Source organism: Vanessa cardui, chromosome 23 (assembly GCF_905220365.1).
Source record: "Vanessa cardui chromosome 23, ilVanCard2.1, whole genome shotgun sequence".
NCBI classification, from domain to species: domain Eukaryota; kingdom Metazoa; phylum Arthropoda; class Insecta; order Lepidoptera; family Nymphalidae; genus Vanessa; species Vanessa cardui.
Genome location: NC_061145.1, coordinates 7746338 through 7767384, shown reverse-complemented (window position 1 = coordinate 7767384; position 21047 = coordinate 7746338). Strand labels below are relative to the sequence as shown.

The window sequence follows — 21047 nt, the reverse complement described above, 5'->3', positions numbered from 1 at the left end:
ACGGTTGACTTCATCGCAATGCTTGCAAACAATTATGAGCTTTAAACGAATGTACCACAACAGCAATATTAGATTAAAATAATATCAGCTGATACGAGACAAAGTTCAAAGGACTCTGACAATAATATTTTATACATAACTGTTATAACGAGTATGTAAATGCTATACTCTTTGTAAAGGAATTATGTTTCCAAGGGAAATAGACGGACAATTGGTACGTTGTCATTGTAAGCACGAGCCATTCCTTTTATTGTCATTGCTCTGCCAAGCATGGTCTAAGTTTTATATTCCTTGTACTTGTAATTACAAAGGGTCACTGACCTTTCAAACGAAACAACAATGCAATGTATTGTGATTGGTCAAAAATACAATTATTTAACTTTTTCAAATTAAGAACTTTCAGAATTTAAAAAATATTTTTTTTTTCGTATTCTCAAGGTATGTTTCAAATGTAAAATTAGACAGCCAGGGTTTTTTATAATAGTAATAATAATTAATGTTCGTTGTAAGCTCAATACATTAGCTTGCTTCGTAAACATGACAATGTGTCAAACGTTAATGATACTGACATCTGTCATAGTTCATTCTCGAACCCGTTTCGAACTGTATCTCTGGTTGTCTATTGGTAGATAATATCTATTGGGTACTAGTTCCTTTAAAACTAATTTCCTTCAAGTTATTTTATATTCACATCATGGCAGGACTTTTTACAAGCTTACTCACTGAATGAATATTCTACCGACAAACAATAATACTTAGTATGGTTGTGTACCCGTTTAAAGGGTGAGTCAGTGTAACTAAAAGCAACTCATAACATCTTAGTTCCCAATGTTAGCAAAGCATATGGCGCCAACTTATACCAAAATAAAATAATTAAAAACATCAATAAAGATTGCACGGATTTTTCAAATTTTTTTCTTCGTCCAAGCCTGTATTAGTATCATAGATCTGCTATGATGAATAATATCCGGATAAAGTGATTTATTTATCAAATTTTATAATTTAGTAATTAGATACAAAAAGGACCATTCGTTATGTATAATGTAATCACTATCACTGATCAAAATGAATAAATTGATCCCATTCCTTTTGTCAAAAAAAAACTTAAGAACTGGCGCTAAAAAAAATCTATTGGAAATTTTCATTTTTAAGAGTCGTTGAGTGATTAAAAATTAATGACTGAGTTAGCACGCAATTCTTGGTTAGTCCATTATGGTTTGAATATTCTATGTCCTTTATTCAGTACGGTAAAGTACAACAATATATATTTTTTTAATATGTAAAGCCCACTCGATCGCAATGCGTGTGAAAGTTATATTAAAAATATAATTATAAATTATCCGCCCTACCCATTTATTCGCTGTTGCGTGAAATGACCGCTAACCTTCTAGAATGGAACTAATAAAAATAGCTTAACGATTTATATCATTAAGCACAAAAAGATTCACTGATTGTGCCTATAAAAAACGACAATATAAGTAAAAGTTTAAATTTCGAATGTTCGAAATATAAAAATCTATTTTTTTTTTCTCGGAATACTTAAGACGGCAGACGTCTCGTGTGCCCCTTAAAGTTCTAAAATAGGATAGGTCAAGGGACCCTCCATATTTGGAGAACACTTGTATCCCGTCAGAAGAGATGAAAAAGCGTCGTATGAAACATATTTTTTATTCTTATAATTCCATATATTTCTCGTCTAATATTACAAACGCAAAAGAAATTGTCTACGATTGTCTTGTTCACGAGACTCTTAATTAAATATTTACGTAGAACGTTTTAAAATATAAATATAAAATCAGCAATTTAAAGTACGTGTCCAAATCGTAATACGAATATGTGATTGTGAGTAATATGTTATTAAACGAATAATTTAAAAATATACTTCCTTTACTGAGCTACATATTGCTTACATGATTTTTATAGATGCGTCATTAGCCATGTATTTTTACAAATTAATAAAAGTAAATAATTCGAGGCCTATATTGACTAGTTATATGCCAAGGCTTCGCTCTTATTAGGGGGGTTGTGTGACACGTATTAAGCAAGAAAAGTAACTTATGTCCTTCCTAGAGTTCAAATTTACTTCATACCAAGTTTAACCAAAATCGATTCAGCGTTTGTGAAAAAGACAGACCGACAGATAGACAAAGTTATTTATACATTCATAAAATTAGTATACAAGTATAGATTGTTCAAGTGAACTTCATAAAAATTATGCTTTCTTGGAAAACGTAATGTAGGACGACCTCCGAGCCGCTGGTCCGACGACATTTACAAGATCGCCGGTAGAAGCTGGATGAGGGACGCAGAGGACCGTGCAACGTGGCGCGCTCTGGGGGAGGCCTATGTTCAGCAGTGGACAGCAGTGTACAGCAGTGGACAGCAGTGGGCTGATAAATGAATGAATGAATGAATGAATGAATGAATGAATGCTCTTCATAATGAAGTAACTAATTCGAAAAGCCTTCAGCGAGTTTAAGCTAAATAACCAGATTTATTATAATATTAGTACAAGGAAACAGTCAGGTTACTAAAGTTAAGTAAGAAGAAGAGATCCGTAGCATTATCTAAAAGAACGCAAAATAACTCGCTTGATGTATAGAAACCGTCATAAATATTGATTTTACTCTGTTCTTTACGATTTGTTGTTGGCCATAAATGAATAAAAAATCCGAGGTTATTTCAAATGTCCAACTATAACTGTTCATTAGATACATCAAATATATCATATATATGACAGATGGACAGACAAACAAAATGTTGGTGTCTTACTCCCGTCCTGGTTTCCGCTGTCCATACGGAACCATAAAAAGTATAACTACAACTGTAAATATCATTATTATAATGTTATATTTTTAGTTTAACTACCAACTACTCGGACTTCGCGAGGATTGATTAAGGGCTTTAAACATTTAAACATTTGTAAACAAAATATATATTAAAAAAAAATCTATATGTACATGTTATTATAGTATCATATATTCTCAGCCTATATCATTACAAATCTATCTTAATACATAATACAAAATTGTGTTGCAAACAATACTTACAACAACAAGGTAGTACACATATACTACCTTTAATATATATTATATACAGATTAATATAATAAAATTGTGTGAAATTTATTTAAAAAAAAAAAAACATAACAATACTCTGTATTATAAAATGTAAAAAAGTTAAATCAGCGAATCGAATAAAATCAGTAAACGTGACTTTAAACTTACACGTATGACTAATACATATTTTACAAACAAGACATCCGTGGAAAGTATAAGCGTTCACGAGAATATTAAGAACATACATATCTCATTTAAAAGTAATCGGACGTGACGTCACGAGGAAACGCACCGTGTCGCAGCGGGGAAGTCATCATTCCCATAGCCGCCAGAAAACAGTTAGATACAGAAATAAAACAGCCATTATTACTTGAGCTCTCGTACGGAGCGGACGTGTGCGATGAGACAGGAGAACGGGATCATATTAAAATAGTCAATCTATAAACAGCTGTTGACGAAGCGGGTGCGTTGCCTTTCGAATGTTTTCTAATTTTTATTGTTGTCGGTCTAAATGAGCTTTTATAAGCATTGCTATTGGACTGTAGTGTAATATACTTTAATTATTCTAGACAGGCTATAAACACTGATGCGTATAATTAAGTCTGGTTTAATTAGTTTATGTAATAGAACACCAATAAATATTTAATAGTCTCTAATAGCAGTATAAGTAAATACGACTAGTTTGTGCTAATTTCACGCTTGAAACTTTGATTATTGTATATCCGTTTCTAAACAATAAAAATTAAGTTAAAATCTTTAAGGAAAGCTTAAATCGATAATTTAACATAAATCAAGATACGCCATTTAAAAATCAATGATATGTTTTATTATCTTGATTTAAAGTAATCATTAAATATTTAGCGCCAAATTTTGTGTTTTATTATTTGAGTATGTAGCGACTTAATTTCCTTTTAATAGTATAATGTTTATAAGAATAACTTAAACATTTACGTCACATAATATTTTCTATCGACCAATAATCATAAAAACAATGTAAATAATAAAAGGGATTGCCACATCTGTGTCATAAATATGTCTACAATGAGAGCGTCGTCTCAAGAACGAATGCTTTCATAAGTTTCTTTTTAGCGTCAGTGCTTTGATCGTCCACTTTATCGAAATACCTTATATGGCCTTACTTATCACCGTGTTGTTTGTATATTATATAATACGTTTTATAGTTTAACCACAATTTTGACACGAACCAACCACAAGGTTGAAGATCATTTTCCGTCGTAATTTTTTTTTACGCTTTTGCTTAACCTGGCAAATGGGCTACCTGATGGTAAGTGGTCACCACCGCCCATAGACAATGGCGCTGTACAACAAACGTGTTTTTTGTTCTTGCTAAGATAACGGTACGGAACTCTTCGTACGCGAATCCGGCTTGCACTGTCTGGATTTACTTAACTTGGATTACAAGTAATGTTTCAGAGTTCTAACATTATTATAAAATCTGTTTGTTTGGTTTATTCCCGCTTTTTTATGTCATCGATTAGTGGGAGAGTATATGGGCCACCTGATGGTAAGTGATCACCACCGCCCATAGACAATGGCGCTGTAAGAAACATTAACCATTCCCTACATCGCCAATGCGCCACCAACCTCGGGAATTAAGATGTTATGTCCCTTGTGCCTGTAGTCAGTTAATCGTTAATAAATTGTATGCGCGTATTGGTTGTCAGGGCTTTAAAAAAAGCAAGGGAAAAACGTTGATAATTACTAATTTTATTTATTCATAACAAGGTTATAGATGCGGTAGAATATAATTTCCATACCGGTGACAATTTTACATTTAATTCGACACTGTAACCTGACGATTCAAAAGTGCTATGAGCCTATTTTAATGCATATTATCTATATTAAAGAGAAATTAACTCTGTCTGTCTGTCGTTCTTTCACGATCAAACCGCTGAATCGAATTTGATGAAATTTGGTTTGATGCAAACATTAACTCCAAGAAAGGACATAGACTTATTTATTTATTATTATTTTGTCTAACACATAACAACCAACATCCATCAACAAAATACAAGCGAAACCGAGGGCAACTATTAGTTAAGATTATTTTAATTATGATTTATTGGTTCAGTGTTCGGCGTAAATGGCTGTTCAAATGGTCGAGAGTTTTTCCTTACAGGAAAAGAACAGGGCTCAATGAGGTTAGCAATGCCTACAGGAATTAAGTCAACCAATTTACATAAAATGTAATACAAATACTAAAAAAATTAGCATGTCTCAGAGATTCTAGTATACGAATATAACCTATTGACGTGACTTAGGTGAATTACTATTTCATCTATGAAGTTATCTTTACTCTCCTTAGCAGAACATCGGAAAGTATATCTTTGAAGCAACAATTAACGAGATTTATAGAACATAATTTGTTAGTTTATGTAAATACTTGCAACTGAATTCCAAAAGTGTCTACCAAACATAACAAACTGAACACCCGTGCACAGTACAAAGACATATTGAAAAAACTTCTTTGAAAGTTTTTTTCTGCATCAGACAGACTACAATGTGCACGAATAACGTACCTACCTCCATAATATGTACGTAAAGACAAAAGAAAGTCATTAGGCACCGCTAGAGACTTCGAAATTACAGGATCACTCTCTCTAATCACTGGAGCAACAAAAACAGAAGTTTGACATTATAAATAAATATTGGACAACATCACATACATACAATGCTCTGATCCCAATGTAAGTAGCTAGATATGGAAAATCAGATTCCGGGACCTCGGAGTGGCGTACCCATGAAAACCGGTGTACATACTACTCGATTACAGACGTGATATAATTTGTCGAGATCATAATTAATTTATGGTATAAGTTATCTATACCAATATTATATATATGAAACTCTGACTGTCTTTAACAAACAAAACAATGATCCGAATTTGATGAAATTTGATGTGAAAGAAACTAGAACTCCAGGTAAGGACATAGGCTACTTTTTTTACCTGACAATCGACCCCCTAAGACGCAAGCGAAACCGCGGGCTACGATTAGTGGCTTTATAAAAAAAGGCGTTCTGAATATCCGGGAAGTTGTAGAAACTTTACAAGTAAGTTATTTATAGAAAACAGTGGCATAGGGCAGGTGATGCAGTGAACCAGGGCCCCGGAATTCAGGGGGACCTAGAAGGGGGCAGCTAGAAAAACACGACCTTGCGCACAAGATTTCTTATTGGGTATCTATAATTTTAAAGGCTAATTATTAGATAAAGAGGGATGGGAAAGAGAGGGTGAGGGCCGGATCATTTTTCTATGCAACGAGTCTCTTCCTCACCTAGCTACAGCACTGATAGAGAATAGAAGAAATCAAGTGAAGTAGTCTTGTATTATTAGGCGCTATTAGTATATACTACAAATAAATTATTACAAAAATTGCATGGAGATATACTATACGAATATATTGAACATTATTCTTGGCAAAGAATTTATTCCGCATAAATTTTATGTTAAGGGAAGTCCTTAAAAGAATACACGTTTAGGTTGTAGTTGACAGAATGATGAGGAAGTAATATTTTATTATGAAACGGTCATGATGCTTTCATTGACACTCATTTCCATCATATCATGAATTAATGAATATCAATACACCGTTAGACGAAGCCAAATAATATATAATATACTATGTTTAATTTTTATCCTGCTTCCTACTCCTACCTATAACTATTAATAAAAGTTTGTAATGGATGTTTTTATGTTTGTTACTCTTTCACGTAAAAACTACTCAACGGATTGAGACGAAATTTTACAGTAATATAGGTTATACAACAATATAACACTTAGGCTACAATTTATAATGATTTTACTTAATTTGGTCATAACATAACGCAGGGAAGTATTTAGGGGAGGGCAACCGGGGCAACTGCCCTGGAGCCTCCACATTAGTGGGGGCCACAGTTTTCAGCAAGTTAACAAATACCGAGATATAGTCAAATTATAATAATGTTATTATTTAATATTTTAAAAGTTAGCAATACAAGTAAATAAATCATAGCTTACTGATTGAAATAAAAAAGTAATTATTTCATGATAATATAATTATTAGGTTGTTTACGCTTCTGTTTGTCTAGGGCCCCCACTGCTTTGTGGCCCGGGGGCCTCCAGATTTTTAAATCCGGCTCTGACATAACGATACATATCTAGTACCAAATGCGAAGCTGGGGCGGGTCGCTAGTTATCTATGATTTTTTCTACATTTAAATTAAATGAGTGAACATAAGGTCTAACTGCAAAATTTTCTAAACCTATCCATACATATAATAAAATTGGAGTGTCTGTTTGTAATATTAAAATAGCCCTTTTTACTCAATGCATAATATGTGTACACGGTACATATACCAAAATATCATTTTTTACAATTTTTGTCTGTCTGTCTGTCTGTTTGTTCCGGCTTATCTCTGGAACGGTTGGACCGATTTTGACGGGACTTTCACTGGCAGATAGCCTGATATAATAAGAAGAAAATTAGGCAACAATAGAATTTTTTTTGTTAAATTCAAACGCGTACAAGGTCGCGGGCACAGATAATATACCATATAAGGAAGGTTTTATTTAAGAACATTATTGTACATATACATACATGCGCTTCGCAGTTTCCCTCGTTTTAAATTTAGACTATAAGCGTGAAAAGATGAATTTCATATTCATCTTCCTAATAAATAAAATTAAATAACGTTTACATAATATAGCTTGAATCAGATTCTCTCTATCTATTTGACCTAAAAATATCGATTCGTAAATTGTTTATGTCCATAGACAGTCAGTTTTATTTCAATGCGTATCACGAATATAGCGATTCCTAGGTATCATACTAATTAGCATAATGTTTTGTATGAATCAGCAAGTCAATACATCCGTTCGACGGAAATAAATTATAATAGATATGGCATAAAGGCTGATTTATAAAAAAAAAAGTGTTTCAAGAGAAATCGTACCAGTAAGTGCTTTGTTCTTATTGTTAGCTTAGAATACTATAAATTATATATTATGTTGACAGAAAACCCTACAGCTGAGTGAATCAAGATAACGATTTTTATTTACTGGCAATACCGCTTCCGATCCGATATTAAGTTGAAAGATTTGTTTGTTCGAACGCACTAATCTCAGGAGCAACTAGCAGCATGTAGGATATTTATTGATAAGTAGATCACACTACAACCCAAGAGTGTACTTACGTACGTTAGTATATAATACAACTATTACCTTTAACGTTACATAAAAGTCGAAAAGAGGTACCTTTATGATATCAACCTTTTTAGAATACTTTTAAAACTAATTCGAATTTTAAGAAGAGAAAAAGAAAAAAAAAATTGTAACTGTTATCAATATTATTCAGTTAAGGGTCAGCACAATGACGGACGCTGACGGCCGGATATCCTGTGATACCGCGCTTTTACCATACTAGTTAATGTATTAAATGCATATTTATTTCTGCATATATTGATTTGAAAAGAAACAAGCGCAAGTTTATCAGTTCCAAATAACATTAAGAAAATATTTACTTACTTACTTTACTTACTTTTTTTGTTTGGTTGTTCTTGAATCATCAATATTGATTAATATCATTATAAATATTGGAACAGTTTTGGTTCGGCTATAAAACTGTTTGATATACAGATCTATAATGCAATACTCACAGTTCAATCTATTCAATAAAAATATTTATTGTTTAGTCTTAATAAAGATTTGAAATGGTAAATATCGTTGACGAAAAACATCCCCAGTACCATATGAAAATAGAATGAGTTTTACGAATTATTTTTAACAAAGTTCAATTTTTGCAATATAGTAACAATATTTTTACACAAGTATTATGTATATTTACAATAGTGCAGACAATTGTGATAGTTTATATAATCAGCAATAGTCAATGGATAAAAATTAACTAATGGTATTATAACAGCTAATTTGTGTAACACCCTATAGTCTTTATAAAGACCTTCCTTGTTTTCACTTGAGCTTGTACATATAACTGTGTTAATTCCAATTAAAAATTTAAGACATAGGTTTAAAAAAAGAACATTAATACACAAGGCTTATTACACATTACTAGATTATATATATATGGAGTTTAGGTTTGTTGATTTCCTACGAGGGATTAATTTAAAGAAAGATCTTAACTGGTGGCTTAATATTTAATATGTGTGCCATGTTTTGAACATTTATTAAAAACCCTATCTCAATTAAGAATATTATGGATTCTAAATGCAAATTTGTGATCCTAGTCCGTTAAAATTTAAACGAGCAATATCATTGATGAAATACTGTAAAAACTGTGGGGTTGGATTTCGTAGTTCATTAGTTATAAATGTTAGTTAACTAATCGCAGTCAATATGTTAAATTATTATTGTCACTGAATAAAAGCCACAAAAAAACTGTTATGCCAAAAGTATGTACAAGGGCTTATAATTTAATATTAAATAATGTAATGCTTTTATAATTAGTGAAGTGTCAATTATTAATTTCAATGTTGTAACTTTTAATTAACTTGGTTAAAAAATATATTTTACATATAAAAAAATGCATCACATAAAAATTTATAAAAATCTCCTAAAATTAGGTATTCTTATATATAAGTAGATACATTCCTACTAGTAAAACAGTTCTTTGAAAGTTTTATTACAATTTTTATTGTTTTTAATACACTAAAACTATTAAGAATCATCCTAACAATATCAAAAGTAGCTGATTGGTTATTTAAGTCATAAGTAATAAATAAGTATAACATATTACTTATTTTTAATAATTAACTGTAATGTTCAAAAAATATAATTTCCATGATGTTCACATACCTTATAAAATAAAAAGTATATCAAATTAAAATATTAGAAGTAAATCGATAAATTTAACTTACGTATTACTTGAGCATCTGCGCTATCCTTTGTCAGGGCTAATAAAATTAAGTAAAACACAAGCCAGCACAACACATTAAAACTATTACACTTAAACATTTTATCACTAAAAGTTTTTTGAGGCATTTTACACTTAAACAAATTATAATTATTTTCAAAATAAAAGATTACGCATGTTTAGGAAGAAAACATTTACGATATTATTTCAACGACAAGGCACTACAAATACATCGCGACGCCGACAACGAGCATACTGATTACTGACTAATTGTAATTGACAAGAATGACAAGTGAGGAATTGACAACCAATAAACCATTTACTGACGTCTATCTCACAGACTATAGCATGTTATGACGGCGACACACGGCATCGATATAAGGTAGCGATTTGTCTGTGCAGTTTGTTTTTTCACACGTATAGCCTATTCCGATAAAAGTAGGAATAAAGATAAACAAACGTTAATTTTACATATTTCAAACAACAACAGCCTGTAAATTTCCCACTGCTTGGCTAAGGCCTCCTCTCCCTTTTGAGGAGAAGGTTTTGGAACATATTCATATCTTTTATAATGAATATATCTTTATTTAAATACAAAACTGTTCCATTTAACTATATATTTCACCTTTTATCTTCCTAAATGATAAGAGTTTTGCCAATGTTCAAAATGCCATTTCATCGACCAATGATATCGCATTTGTTAGCTGTCGAAGTTATTTGGCTTTTTTTTCTATTATTGTTGGAATAGAACTTTGTAAAAGAACTATCGATAGTGGACAGCGAAAAATTCATGATATCGACGGTACTAACGATAGTATTGTTTTTGATAAATACAACACTATTATTAACAGCAATACTATCGATTGTGCCGATTGTTTTGAACTATCGATAGCCTTTGAATGATTTGCACAGGATTGTGAAATATGTTTCCCGCAAAAGTGGCTAATCCTAATACATTTATTATCATGTAAAATATTAAAATTATATTTTATGTTGAGCTAAAATTAATAAAGACGATAAAGCTCGTATATATATGTACTAGCTGTGCCCACGACCTTGTAAAAGTTTGAATTTAACAAAAAAAATATTATTGTGTAACTTAAGCTAAGTTACTCCTTTTTATATCAGTTATTTTTCAGTGAGTCCCGTCAAAATCGGTCCAGCTGTTCCAGAGATAAACCCAAAAAAAGAACAGACTGACAGACAGACAAAAATAGTAAATATGTTATTTTGGTATAATGTGTATCGTGTATACATATGCGTTGAGTAAAAAACGGGTTATTTTACTATTACAAACACACACTCCAATTTTATTATATGTATACTCAGATATGCGATCAGAAGCTTAATATTGTATTTTATAAACTGAATTTCGATTACTCTATTTTTATGATTTATTAGGCAAGATCTAAGCAAGTAAAAAGTAGATAAAATATTTAGCCACAAATTTTACTTGTCGTAACAAACACGATCACAGATATAGTTAGATCTTGCTATAAAGTGGCTTAGGTGGCAACACTGAACGAATGTTCACTACATATTTCTAGCAATACTGATTAAAGTTGCCGGGACTTACCCAAAAATAAATAATTTTAAAGGTGTTTTGCAAATCGGCAACAAATAGATCTACTAGATACTTGCTTGATACTTGTTATTTACAAATTCTTTATACAGTTCAGTTTCGAAGTTCCAGTTAACAGTACGTGAGATTGCTTGTTAATTTTTTTTAATTATATTTATTTTTATTTGTTGCTTTGCACTGTATAATAAATATTTTATTTATTAAATGTAAGTTAATGACGCATTTGATTACAATTTAGGCCATGGAGTCTGGAGTCATAACGGGGATTGCCGATTCATTTTGTCTAACTTGTCACACATACCTCAAATTAAAGGATGTTCAGAAGCATATCACTGACTCAGCTCATCAAAAGACTTTTGCATCTACCAGCTATGTGGAAAAATATCAAGAAGACCGCATCAGAAAGGTAGGTGTTTACAAGTTTTTTATTTTCGTATATACCTACCTTACTTGGGTATTGTGAATTTGTGGTTTTATGTTATTACTGATCTTGAACTTCCTTGCCCATGGGGGTATAGTAAATGGTGACTAACTGACCAGTACACCCTATATTTCCTCTGTCCTCACTTAATCGTGTGGGATGGCATAGTCAACACGACCGCACAGAGTTCGGGCGAAGACTGAACAAACGGCATTTATCTTAACGTTTTTCAGCGACTATTAACTAAAAAATTACTAGAAATAAAACTTGAACCCAACTTGACTCTAAATTTACAGCCTACATTCTTCAATTGAGCATGAGCCAATTTGATTTACCAGTAATAAATATTATTATTATTGTAGGTAAAAATGGGATATTTTTGTGAAATTTGCAACCTGATATTAAAAACTCAATCAAAAACTACTATCCATATCAATGAAGTTGCTCATGTTAACAATAAAAATATCCAACAATTAAAAGACACTGAGCAAGGAGTTGTAGCATTTGATGATTTATTAATCGAGCAGAGTGCCTGGCAGGGCTTAGCTGATGGATCCTGTTTAATATGTAATGAAGATTATTCAAATGAAGAAGACCACAGGAATGAGCCTTCTCACATAATAAATCTTATTCAAAGTAAATTTGAATTGAGTAAAAACAAATTTGTTTATCGCAAGGTAGGTTTTATTTTTTTAATTTTAGTAGTATTTAATAAAAGCAAATAATTGTTGATATCAACTTTAAAAGTTATTTACTGCTATATAATAAAATAATATATTTGTAACTATGAAAGTTAGTATTATTTAGGAAAAAATGGCATAAAATGTTCAACACTAATATAATAGTGTTATATGCTGTCAGTAAATTGTGCTGTTTCTTATTATTGTTATTATACATATGTTTCATGGAACTTATGACACAGGCAGGTTTTCCCATAATGTTTTCTTCACTGCCAAGTATGATTTGAATTGTACACATGAAAATAAAGTGCCTCTGCCTGGGCTTGAACCCACAATTATCAGTAGTAAAGTACACAACTTTGTTTTAGGTTGACGAGAACACATTAAACTGCTTGATTTGCAACTCATTAATAACAGCAGAATCTAAAGAAGAACATTTTAATGAATCTGAACACAAAAATAATTACTTGAAATGTCAAAATGTTAAAAAGCATGTCACTGGATCTGATTGCCCTAGTCATGATAAAAATAATTATGAAACAGAGAAATCTACCAGTAATACTAATTTGGAAAATGCAATTGGTACTGAAGGCCCCATGGACAACTCCAATTCACAGAATAAAATTGTTGCATATGTTAATGATTCAGAAAACTCTCAAATAGCTGATACAGAAGATGAATTATTAACACCATCTGAAGCATTAAGTAGAGCAATAGAATTTGCTAAACAAAACAAATTGAAATATAAACGTAATGGCACATACTGCAAATTGTGTGATATCAAAATTACTTCAACATTGAAAATGATGAAAGAACATGTGGCAGAATCAACTCATAAAGAAAAGTCTGCAATTAAAACAAATACAAATAAATTTACAATGAATAAAGTACTAACAGATATCTTCATACGTGATTCATGTACAGTGAGTGGGATTTTTCACAAGGATTTTATAATTAATGATCAAATTTGTATAAGCCTTTTCAGTTTTCATTTGATAACTACAAATTTAGGCCAAATTAAATGTCAGGCATGTAAAACTACAGTTGGTTCTAACACATTTGACAAACACAGGTTCAATTTTATACATTTAAAAAAAATTAAACAAATACCTGTTATTATAGATTTCAAAACGGAATTTGTGCGAGAGGTAAGATATATTTTAGACTTTGTTAATACTAATTATATGATGTAGCAGTTTAAACACATTTCTCTGCTGGGCATAGTCCCACTCCCTTTTCGAGAAGAGTGCATATTTCACCAAGCTGCTTAATATAACTTAGTAGGTAAAATGCATTAGACACATCTAAGGAATTTACTAATAATATTTCTCCTTCACTATTAAGTAAGAAAAATAATTATGAATACTAATAAAAATTCAGTGGTGTATATAGGGGAGAACCTATAGCCATCAGTTAAATTGCTGATTTTCTTACCTGGGTCTTCTACCAAAAAATAATAATAAGTGAAGTGAAAGAACACAAGTGATGCACAATATATTTAACAATTTATTGTACTTTTGAAATAAATGGTTTAGAATTTTTCTTAACATTAATATTACAGGTAACACCAACAGCTTATCATTGTGGATACTGCAATTTCTTTGAAGATACTTTGGAAGGATTAAAAAATCATTTGAAATCAATTAATCACCGAGAAAACAAAGCAGAAGCGCAAATACGTTTACAAAATTATTTGCCCAAAATAAGGGCCGATACGGAAAAACAATTTCTTTTTGAACTACTAGCTTCTAGATTCCAAAATTAAATTATAAATCTGGAATCCAAGACATTTGAGACAAGGCACAAATGAAAAATGAATCAATAATCATTGAGTTTTTACTTTTATATAAAAATTTTAATAATTTAAATTTATTAATCTTATATTAGGTTGATAAAGTTAATGTTTGTTATTTGATTCTGATGTCACAAAATTGTTTTTTTTCATTACTATAATATCTTACATTTCTTGTATTGTCCTAACCTCATGACACTATACATTTTTGACATGACTATAATCTCTAATTTTTTTAATCTTTCATTATACTTCTTATAAAATTGTTTGTAATGTATAATTTTATTTTTAATTTTTATATTTTGTTTCGTTTCTTACGTTTGATTTATGTTTTTGTTAAACATTTAATAAATCGATATGCAAAATTTCTTTACTTTGTCCGTTAGACATAAATATTTAAAGAAAGAAAATGTTACTTTAACTTTTGCTTATTTTAATTTTATAATAATTTAATTTATAATTTCTGTTTGTTTTTAATATATAGTTATTTTTTATTATATTCAGTGATTTGAATTTAAAGTTTTATATATACCTTTTAAAAAGCTTTACATGTTTAGACAATATGAATGCATACCCTTCTATGTTATATTATTACCGATGTGCATTTTTATTTCAAATAGGTTGAAGAGATCATTTCATCGATCGGTCGAGATGTGCCTTGCCCGAGTCAAGTTATGTACTTAATAAATGTCTACAATTGGCGAGACTGTTGCGAGGTTAATCGACCAGTCAAAAGGCGAGTAAATAATGCCTCAACAGAAAAAATAAAGTAATCATATTTACATAGAGGAATTCATTTATTCCACTAGTTTTAAGATATATTTTACATTTTTTGTAGCATGTACATATGAATGTTACATAAGAATAAATAAATAAAAAAAAAATGAACACATGTCGCCATACACTTTAAACAAACTACATAATGTTTCATCCAAGACTAAAAACTGTGAAATTGTTTGTCTTTAATAGAATATTCCAATCACTTTAGAATCTTTACCAACAAATCTGTAAAGCAAATGCTAAATATAGTAACATGACTATTCACTACTTACTTACTAAATTTATATAGTATACTTTTGCTTACTTCCTACTTTTGGTTCATAGAAAAGTATTCACAAAACATTCATATTATTTTTAGTTGAAACTCGAGAACAAAATCTCCAATCTATATACAAGATGTGATCAGCTAACTGTTATATTTAAGTCTATCGCGTATCATTTAATAATTATACTCAATCACTTTATGAATCCTGTTACAACTACGATTAAGTATAAAAGTAACAATAGCTGATTTACGAAATAAATAAAATGCATTTCCGTTGTTTTCTAGCTATGCATGCTATGCAGCAAATCAACGCTAGCTGCCACACTTAGAACCATTAAGCTTCATGTGTATAATTATAATAACAATTACAGATCGCCTCAGTAACAGTGCCAAGTAAGTGTGGCAGTAACCCATGTTTGCAGTAAAACAATTATGACAGTTTTTTTTTTTATAATTTTGTTTTTACATAAATTATTCCGATTAGATCTTTACAATTTTTGCAAAGGAAATTTCAATTACAAGGTTTAGATGTAATAATGATTATTATAATGCTAATTAGCTGACATTTTTCCATCATCATCAAAAAATTATACTACCTTTCATGATAAAATAGTTAGTACCTAGTAGTAGTATATATATATTTTATATAAATAGATAAAATTAAGTTTTTTGTAATTTATTTTCGTTCAAAATAATTCTAAGTATCCCTATGAAATGATATATGACAGACAACTGCGACAAGCTTTATATATAGTTATCTTATACTAGATCACAAAAACCGCCGTAACCACGTCAGAATCACTGGAAAGTATTGTTACACAGCCAGTTAATCATTTTCACACGGCACATTGAAAAACAAACATCACATATAATAAACAAGGTTTGTATTTACTTCAAATTGACATCCTAATTTGAATATATATATATATAGCATAGAGTATATATTCCAAAAGTTAATCTAATATTTTTTTTACTCTTAAAATTGACTTAAACAGCAGATTTACAGTTTAATTGAATTTTGTGTGATAGAAGTAAACATAATGAAATATTGCTTCAAGTGAAATTAATTGAAATCTATTTTTTACGATATAAATGCAGCATTTGTGAGATTCCTCGATTATTTTAACATACAACATTGCAATCATTTTATTATATCACTCGTTAGCTTAGTACTTAAGTACTACATTTACAAAAGAACTCTCTATATGTATTTCAATATGCCAAATAAAAAATATATTAAAAATAACTTCACCCAAACGTTTGTATGTAGCTTATTTCCAATGTGCCTAAACTGGTTTATAATAACACTCTACACTTGTCATTTCACTTTACATCACTTCACTTCACTTGCTGCCACTTGAGCAACGGTGTGTCAATGTTGAACTTGTGTATATTAGCACAAATATCGTCAATATTGCTTTTGTTCTTATATGGCGGACATATCCGTACTTTTCTCTCCCGATTGTCTGTGTACATCTCTATGACGCCCCACTGACGTAAGAGACGGAGGCAATTCTTTATAGCATCAGTCGAAACTGCTTCACCTGAAATTGAAGTTTATCATTAATTTGCACTTTCTCATTAATACTAACAAACAATTTTAAATTAAATTGCCTATTTTGTTTTTTATTTGGATTATGAGCTTTAAATTTTGTTCTGATTTTTATTTGTTTGAGATGGCCCAGTGGTTAGAACGCGTGCATCTTAACCGACGATTGTGGGTTCAAGCCCAGGCAAGCACCAATATATATGTGCTTAATTGTGTTTATAATTCATCTCATGCTCGGCGGTGAAGGAAAACTTCGTGAGGAAACCTGCATGTGTTTAATTTCATCGAAATTCTGCCACACGTGCATTCCACCAACCCGCATTGGAACAGCGTAGTTGAATATGTTCCAAACCTTCTCCTTAGTGGGAGAGGAGGCCTTAGTACAGCAGTGGGAAGTTTACAGACTGTTACTGTATGGATTTCTTGTTACAAGTTAAATATTTATTATTGTTATTACTATCTTTTTTTTTTATGGTATAGGTTGGTGGACGAGCAGATGGGCCACCTGATGGTAACTGGTCACCATCACCCATAGACAATGACGCTGTAAGAAATATTAACTGTTCCTTACATCGTCAATGTGCCATCAACCTTGGGAACTAAGTTGTTACGTCCCTTGTGCCTGTAGTTACACTGGCTCACTCACCCTTCAAACCGGAACACAACAATACTGAGTGAGTTATTTGGCGGTAGAATAACTGATGAGTGGGTGGTACCCACCCAGACGGGCTTGCACAAAGCCCTACCACCATAACCATAACCACATAAGAGTTTGGATCCTATTTTAACACTAGAAGGAGGTTTCTGATTTCAGCCTTTAAAAATAAGTCTTTAGTAAAAAGTACCAACCGTAGATCATCTTGTTCTGCGCAAAGCTCTCCAACAATGAGTCCAACGTGGAGCTTACAAGCTCCTTCTGAGGTGCATCGCGCAGACAGCGACATGTAGCGGAGTAGGCCTCCAGTAAGGGCCGGATCGTTTGCAGTAGACGACGCCTGGAATTATTTCGATACAATATACATTACTTGACCAGTTTAAGTTGGACCTTTTGTTTCTTAAACAGTAAATCTGAGAAGATGATTAACCAGTTATTTGATCCAGCTTTGCACGGGTAGACTATGGACCAACAGTAGATACAATATCACATACAAAATTATAGGTACAAGTTCTACTATTTACAGGTAGTCTGATCGTGCATTAGAATATTATTAAAAATATAATTTGAACATTTTTTAAACTGAAATTATATAATAAAAACATACGATTAAAATTGAGTACAAATAAAATTCTTTATCTTTTGATTGAAATGAGGCTATCATGACATATGTCTAAATCGTTTACTTTTATACTGATCGTGATGTATAATAACGATATCCTCAATATAATGGAATTTCTGCCTAGTTACGTTTTACAAAATCTGGTATAAAAGAAATGACTCAATCTACGGGTATTAATGTGAGGGACGTTTAAAATTTTTTTATGAATTCGTGTATTGATTATTATTATTATTTGATGGGTCAGAATTTCTACCTAGTTTTACAAAATCTGTTATAAAAGAAATGGCTCAATATACGGGAATTAATGTGAGGGACGTTTGAATATTTTTTTTTGAATTCGTGTATTGATTATTATTATTATTTGATCGGTCAGAATTTCTACCTAGTTTTACAAAATCTGTTATAAAAGAAATGGCTCAATATACGGGAATTAATGTGAGGGACGTTTAAATAATTTTTTTTTGAATTCGTGTATTGATTATTATTATTATTTACGGTTAGGTCAGTGTCGTACCTCTCAGCTATCGCTTCCGGGCTCTTGGACAGCTTGTATTTGATGAGTCGCGTGGGGTCCGGTCGTTCGTCGTCATCGTCGTCGAACGTACGAGCGAACTTCTGTGACCAGCGCTGTTCTTGTAACACATCCGGTGTCTGGAAACATTTTTAAATATTTATAACATACTAGCGACACGCACGGGTGCAATACTGATACTAAATATACAACAACAGTAACTTCCCACTGCTGGGCTAAAGGCCTCCTCTCCCTTTAAGGAGAAGGTTTGGAACATATAATATACCACATTTTTTTTTATTTACATAACATTTTCTTTACTATATTGTATACAAAACCTTTCACTCGAATCACTTTATCTATTTAAAAAAACCGCATCAAAATCTGTTGCGTAATTTTAAAGATCTAAAGATACATAGGGGCATACAGCGATAAGAGACTTTGTTTTATAATATATATATCGATTAGAATGCAAACTTTTTGTTTGATTTTACTGATTGATATTTCAACGAAATATTAATTACCTGATTTTTCTGAAAGGGACAAACATTATCAGTTTTATATCTTTAATAGAGTATAAAAAAATTAGTATTTATTATTGATGATAAAAAAGCGTGGAGTTAATACCTGTTGACTTCCAAGCAGGATACATTAATTTAAATAATTGTATTTAATTAACATGACGTTGTATTTTTTAAATGTTAAAAAAAGAGTAACTACTGAGTTTCTTGCCGGTTCTTCTCGGTATAATCTACTTTCCGAACCGGTGGTAGCTCCACTTAATTGTAAAATGAAGATTCAAAAGTGCTTATAAAAGCCTACTTGAATAAATTGTTGTTCAAAATAATGACCTGTGTCTCAACGAGTATGTCCTGGGATACGAGTTCCCTCAAAGCCTCCAACAGCCTCTCCTCTATCCTGGTGCAAGGCGCGCAGAGTATGAACTCTTGGCTCAGTATCTCGCTGAGCTGGAGCGCTGCTTCCATCAGCTCCGAATGTCTCACGGTCACCTCCTCTGTGCTCTTGTTGTGTACTAAGCTCTCTAATGCTGTCACTGTAATTTACATAAGAATTATTGCAATAACAATATGTATATTATATTGTATTATAGAAAAAGAGTAACTGTACTACACTACTGAGTTTCTTGCCGGTTCTTCTCGGGAGAATCTACTTTCCGAACCGGTGCTAGCTTCACTTAATTGCAAAATGACGTTTCATAAGTGCTTGTAAAAGCCTACTCGAATAAAGATTACTTTGATTGATTGATTGATCACAGTTGAAGTAAAGTACAGAACACTAAACAACTTTTATATTAAATTGACGCTATATAGGACGAGATGTCGATGGCATGGCATCGATACCAATTATATCACTATTGCAAAACTATGCATATCAAATTGTTATCTAAGAATAATATCGTATTACGTGAAATTTTCCATCTTAACTCTCAATTTGCCAGGTGGGGTACATTATCGATGTAAGGAATTTTTAAAATTTGGCAGCGGTGACCAGTCACCGAGCAGAGATGGCCAAGTGGTTAGAACGCGTGCATCTTAACCGATGATTGCGGGTTCAAACCCAGGCAAGCACCGCTGTTTCATGTGCTTAATTTGTCTTCATAATTCATCTCTTGCTCAGCGGTGAAGGAAAACATCGTGAGGAATCCTGCATGTGACAAATTTAATAGAAATTCTGCCACATGTGTATTCTACCAACCCGCATTGGAACAGCGTGGTGGAATATGTTCCAAACCTTCTCCTTAAAGGGAGAGGAGGCCTTTAGCCCAGCAGTGGGAATTTACAGGCTGTTGGTGTTGTTTGACCAGTCACCAGTGTCGACTGGTGACTGGTATCAGTAGCGTTGGAACACTAGAACATAAGCAGTGGGGTCTCACCCAGCACGGCGGAGGCTGCGTAGTGCGCTACGAGCGCGTTGGCGTAGTAGGCCAGCTCCAGCGCCGCCGGGACCGCGCCCGCCGCTCGCACCGCCCCGCCCCCCGCGCCCGCCGCGCCCCGCACCAGCGCCGCGCCCAGCATGTCCAGCTGCGGAACGCAAGTAGAGATCAAATAGGCTATTTGGCAAGGCGAAAAATAAATTGTGAATTATTGTAATATAAGTTTAATAATGGTTATTTACAAACGAAACTTGAAAATAATACTTAATTTATTCAAAAAAAAAAAAAAATCGGAGAGCCGAGATGGCCCAATGGTTAGAAAGCGTGCATCTTAATCGATGATTGCGGGTTCAAACCCAGGCAAGCAC

At 32.1% G+C, this 21047-nt stretch overlaps 3 protein-coding genes across 4 annotated transcripts in view; 1 reads left to right on the top strand and 2 right to left on the bottom strand.

The window, feature by feature from the left end:
- LOC124539599 (disintegrin and metalloproteinase domain-containing protein 22) overlaps nt 1–10195 on the bottom strand; it is a 95310-nt gene extending 85115 nt beyond the window's left edge. The window contains exon 1 of the mRNA XM_047116895.1: nt 9933–10195. Within this exon, the coding sequence (XP_046972851.1) occupies nt 9933–10056 (124 nt within the window). The 5' untranslated portion in view covers nt 10057–10195. The remainder of the gene's footprint in view (nt 1–9932) is intronic.
- Nucleotides 10196–11470: 1275 nt separating this feature from the next.
- LOC124539792 lies at nt 11471–15185 on the top strand. Its single transcript, XM_047117147.1, has 5 exons — nt 11471–11627; nt 11749–11916; nt 12294–12608; nt 12980–13759; nt 14173–15185. Exons 2-5 carry the CDS (start codon nt 11752–11754, stop codon nt 14374–14376), a joined length of 1464 nt encoding a protein of 487 aa, XP_046973103.1. The 5' UTR covers nt 11471–11627; nt 11749–11751; the 3' UTR covers nt 14377–15185.
- The window catches only part of LOC124539791 (glycerol-3-phosphate acyltransferase 1, mitochondrial), a 65147-nt gene continuing 59276 nt past the window's right edge, over nt 15177–21047 (bottom strand). For both annotated transcript variants that reach the window (XM_047117146.1, XM_047117145.1), the window contains 5 exons: nt 20680–20827; nt 19637–19839; nt 18789–18925; nt 17847–17992; nt 15177–16992 (listed from right to left, as the gene is read on the bottom strand). In XM_047117146.1, the coding sequence (XP_046973102.1) occupies nt 16787–16992; nt 17847–17992; nt 18789–18925; nt 19637–19839; nt 20680–20827 (840 nt within the window). In that variant the 3' untranslated portion in view covers nt 15177–16786. The remainder of the gene's footprint in view (nt 16993–17846; nt 17993–18788; nt 18926–19636; nt 19840–20679; nt 20828–21047) is intronic.

What these genes read in the sequence shown, in the direction of transcription:
- LOC124539792 (XM_047117147.1), top strand. Translation starts at nt 11,752, where the DNA reads ATGGAGTCTGGAGTCATAACGGGGATTGCCGATTCATTTTGTCTAACT. An exon ending in ACAAATTTGTTTATCGCAAG is followed by an intron (nt 12,609 to 12,979) that starts GTAGGTTTTATT and finishes ACTTTGTTTTAG; the next exon opens with GTTGACGAGAACACATTAAA. An exon ending in AAACGGAATTTGTGCGAGAG is followed by an intron (nt 13,760 to 14,172) that starts GTAAGATATATT and finishes TTAATATTACAG; the next exon opens with GTAACACCAACAGCTTATCA.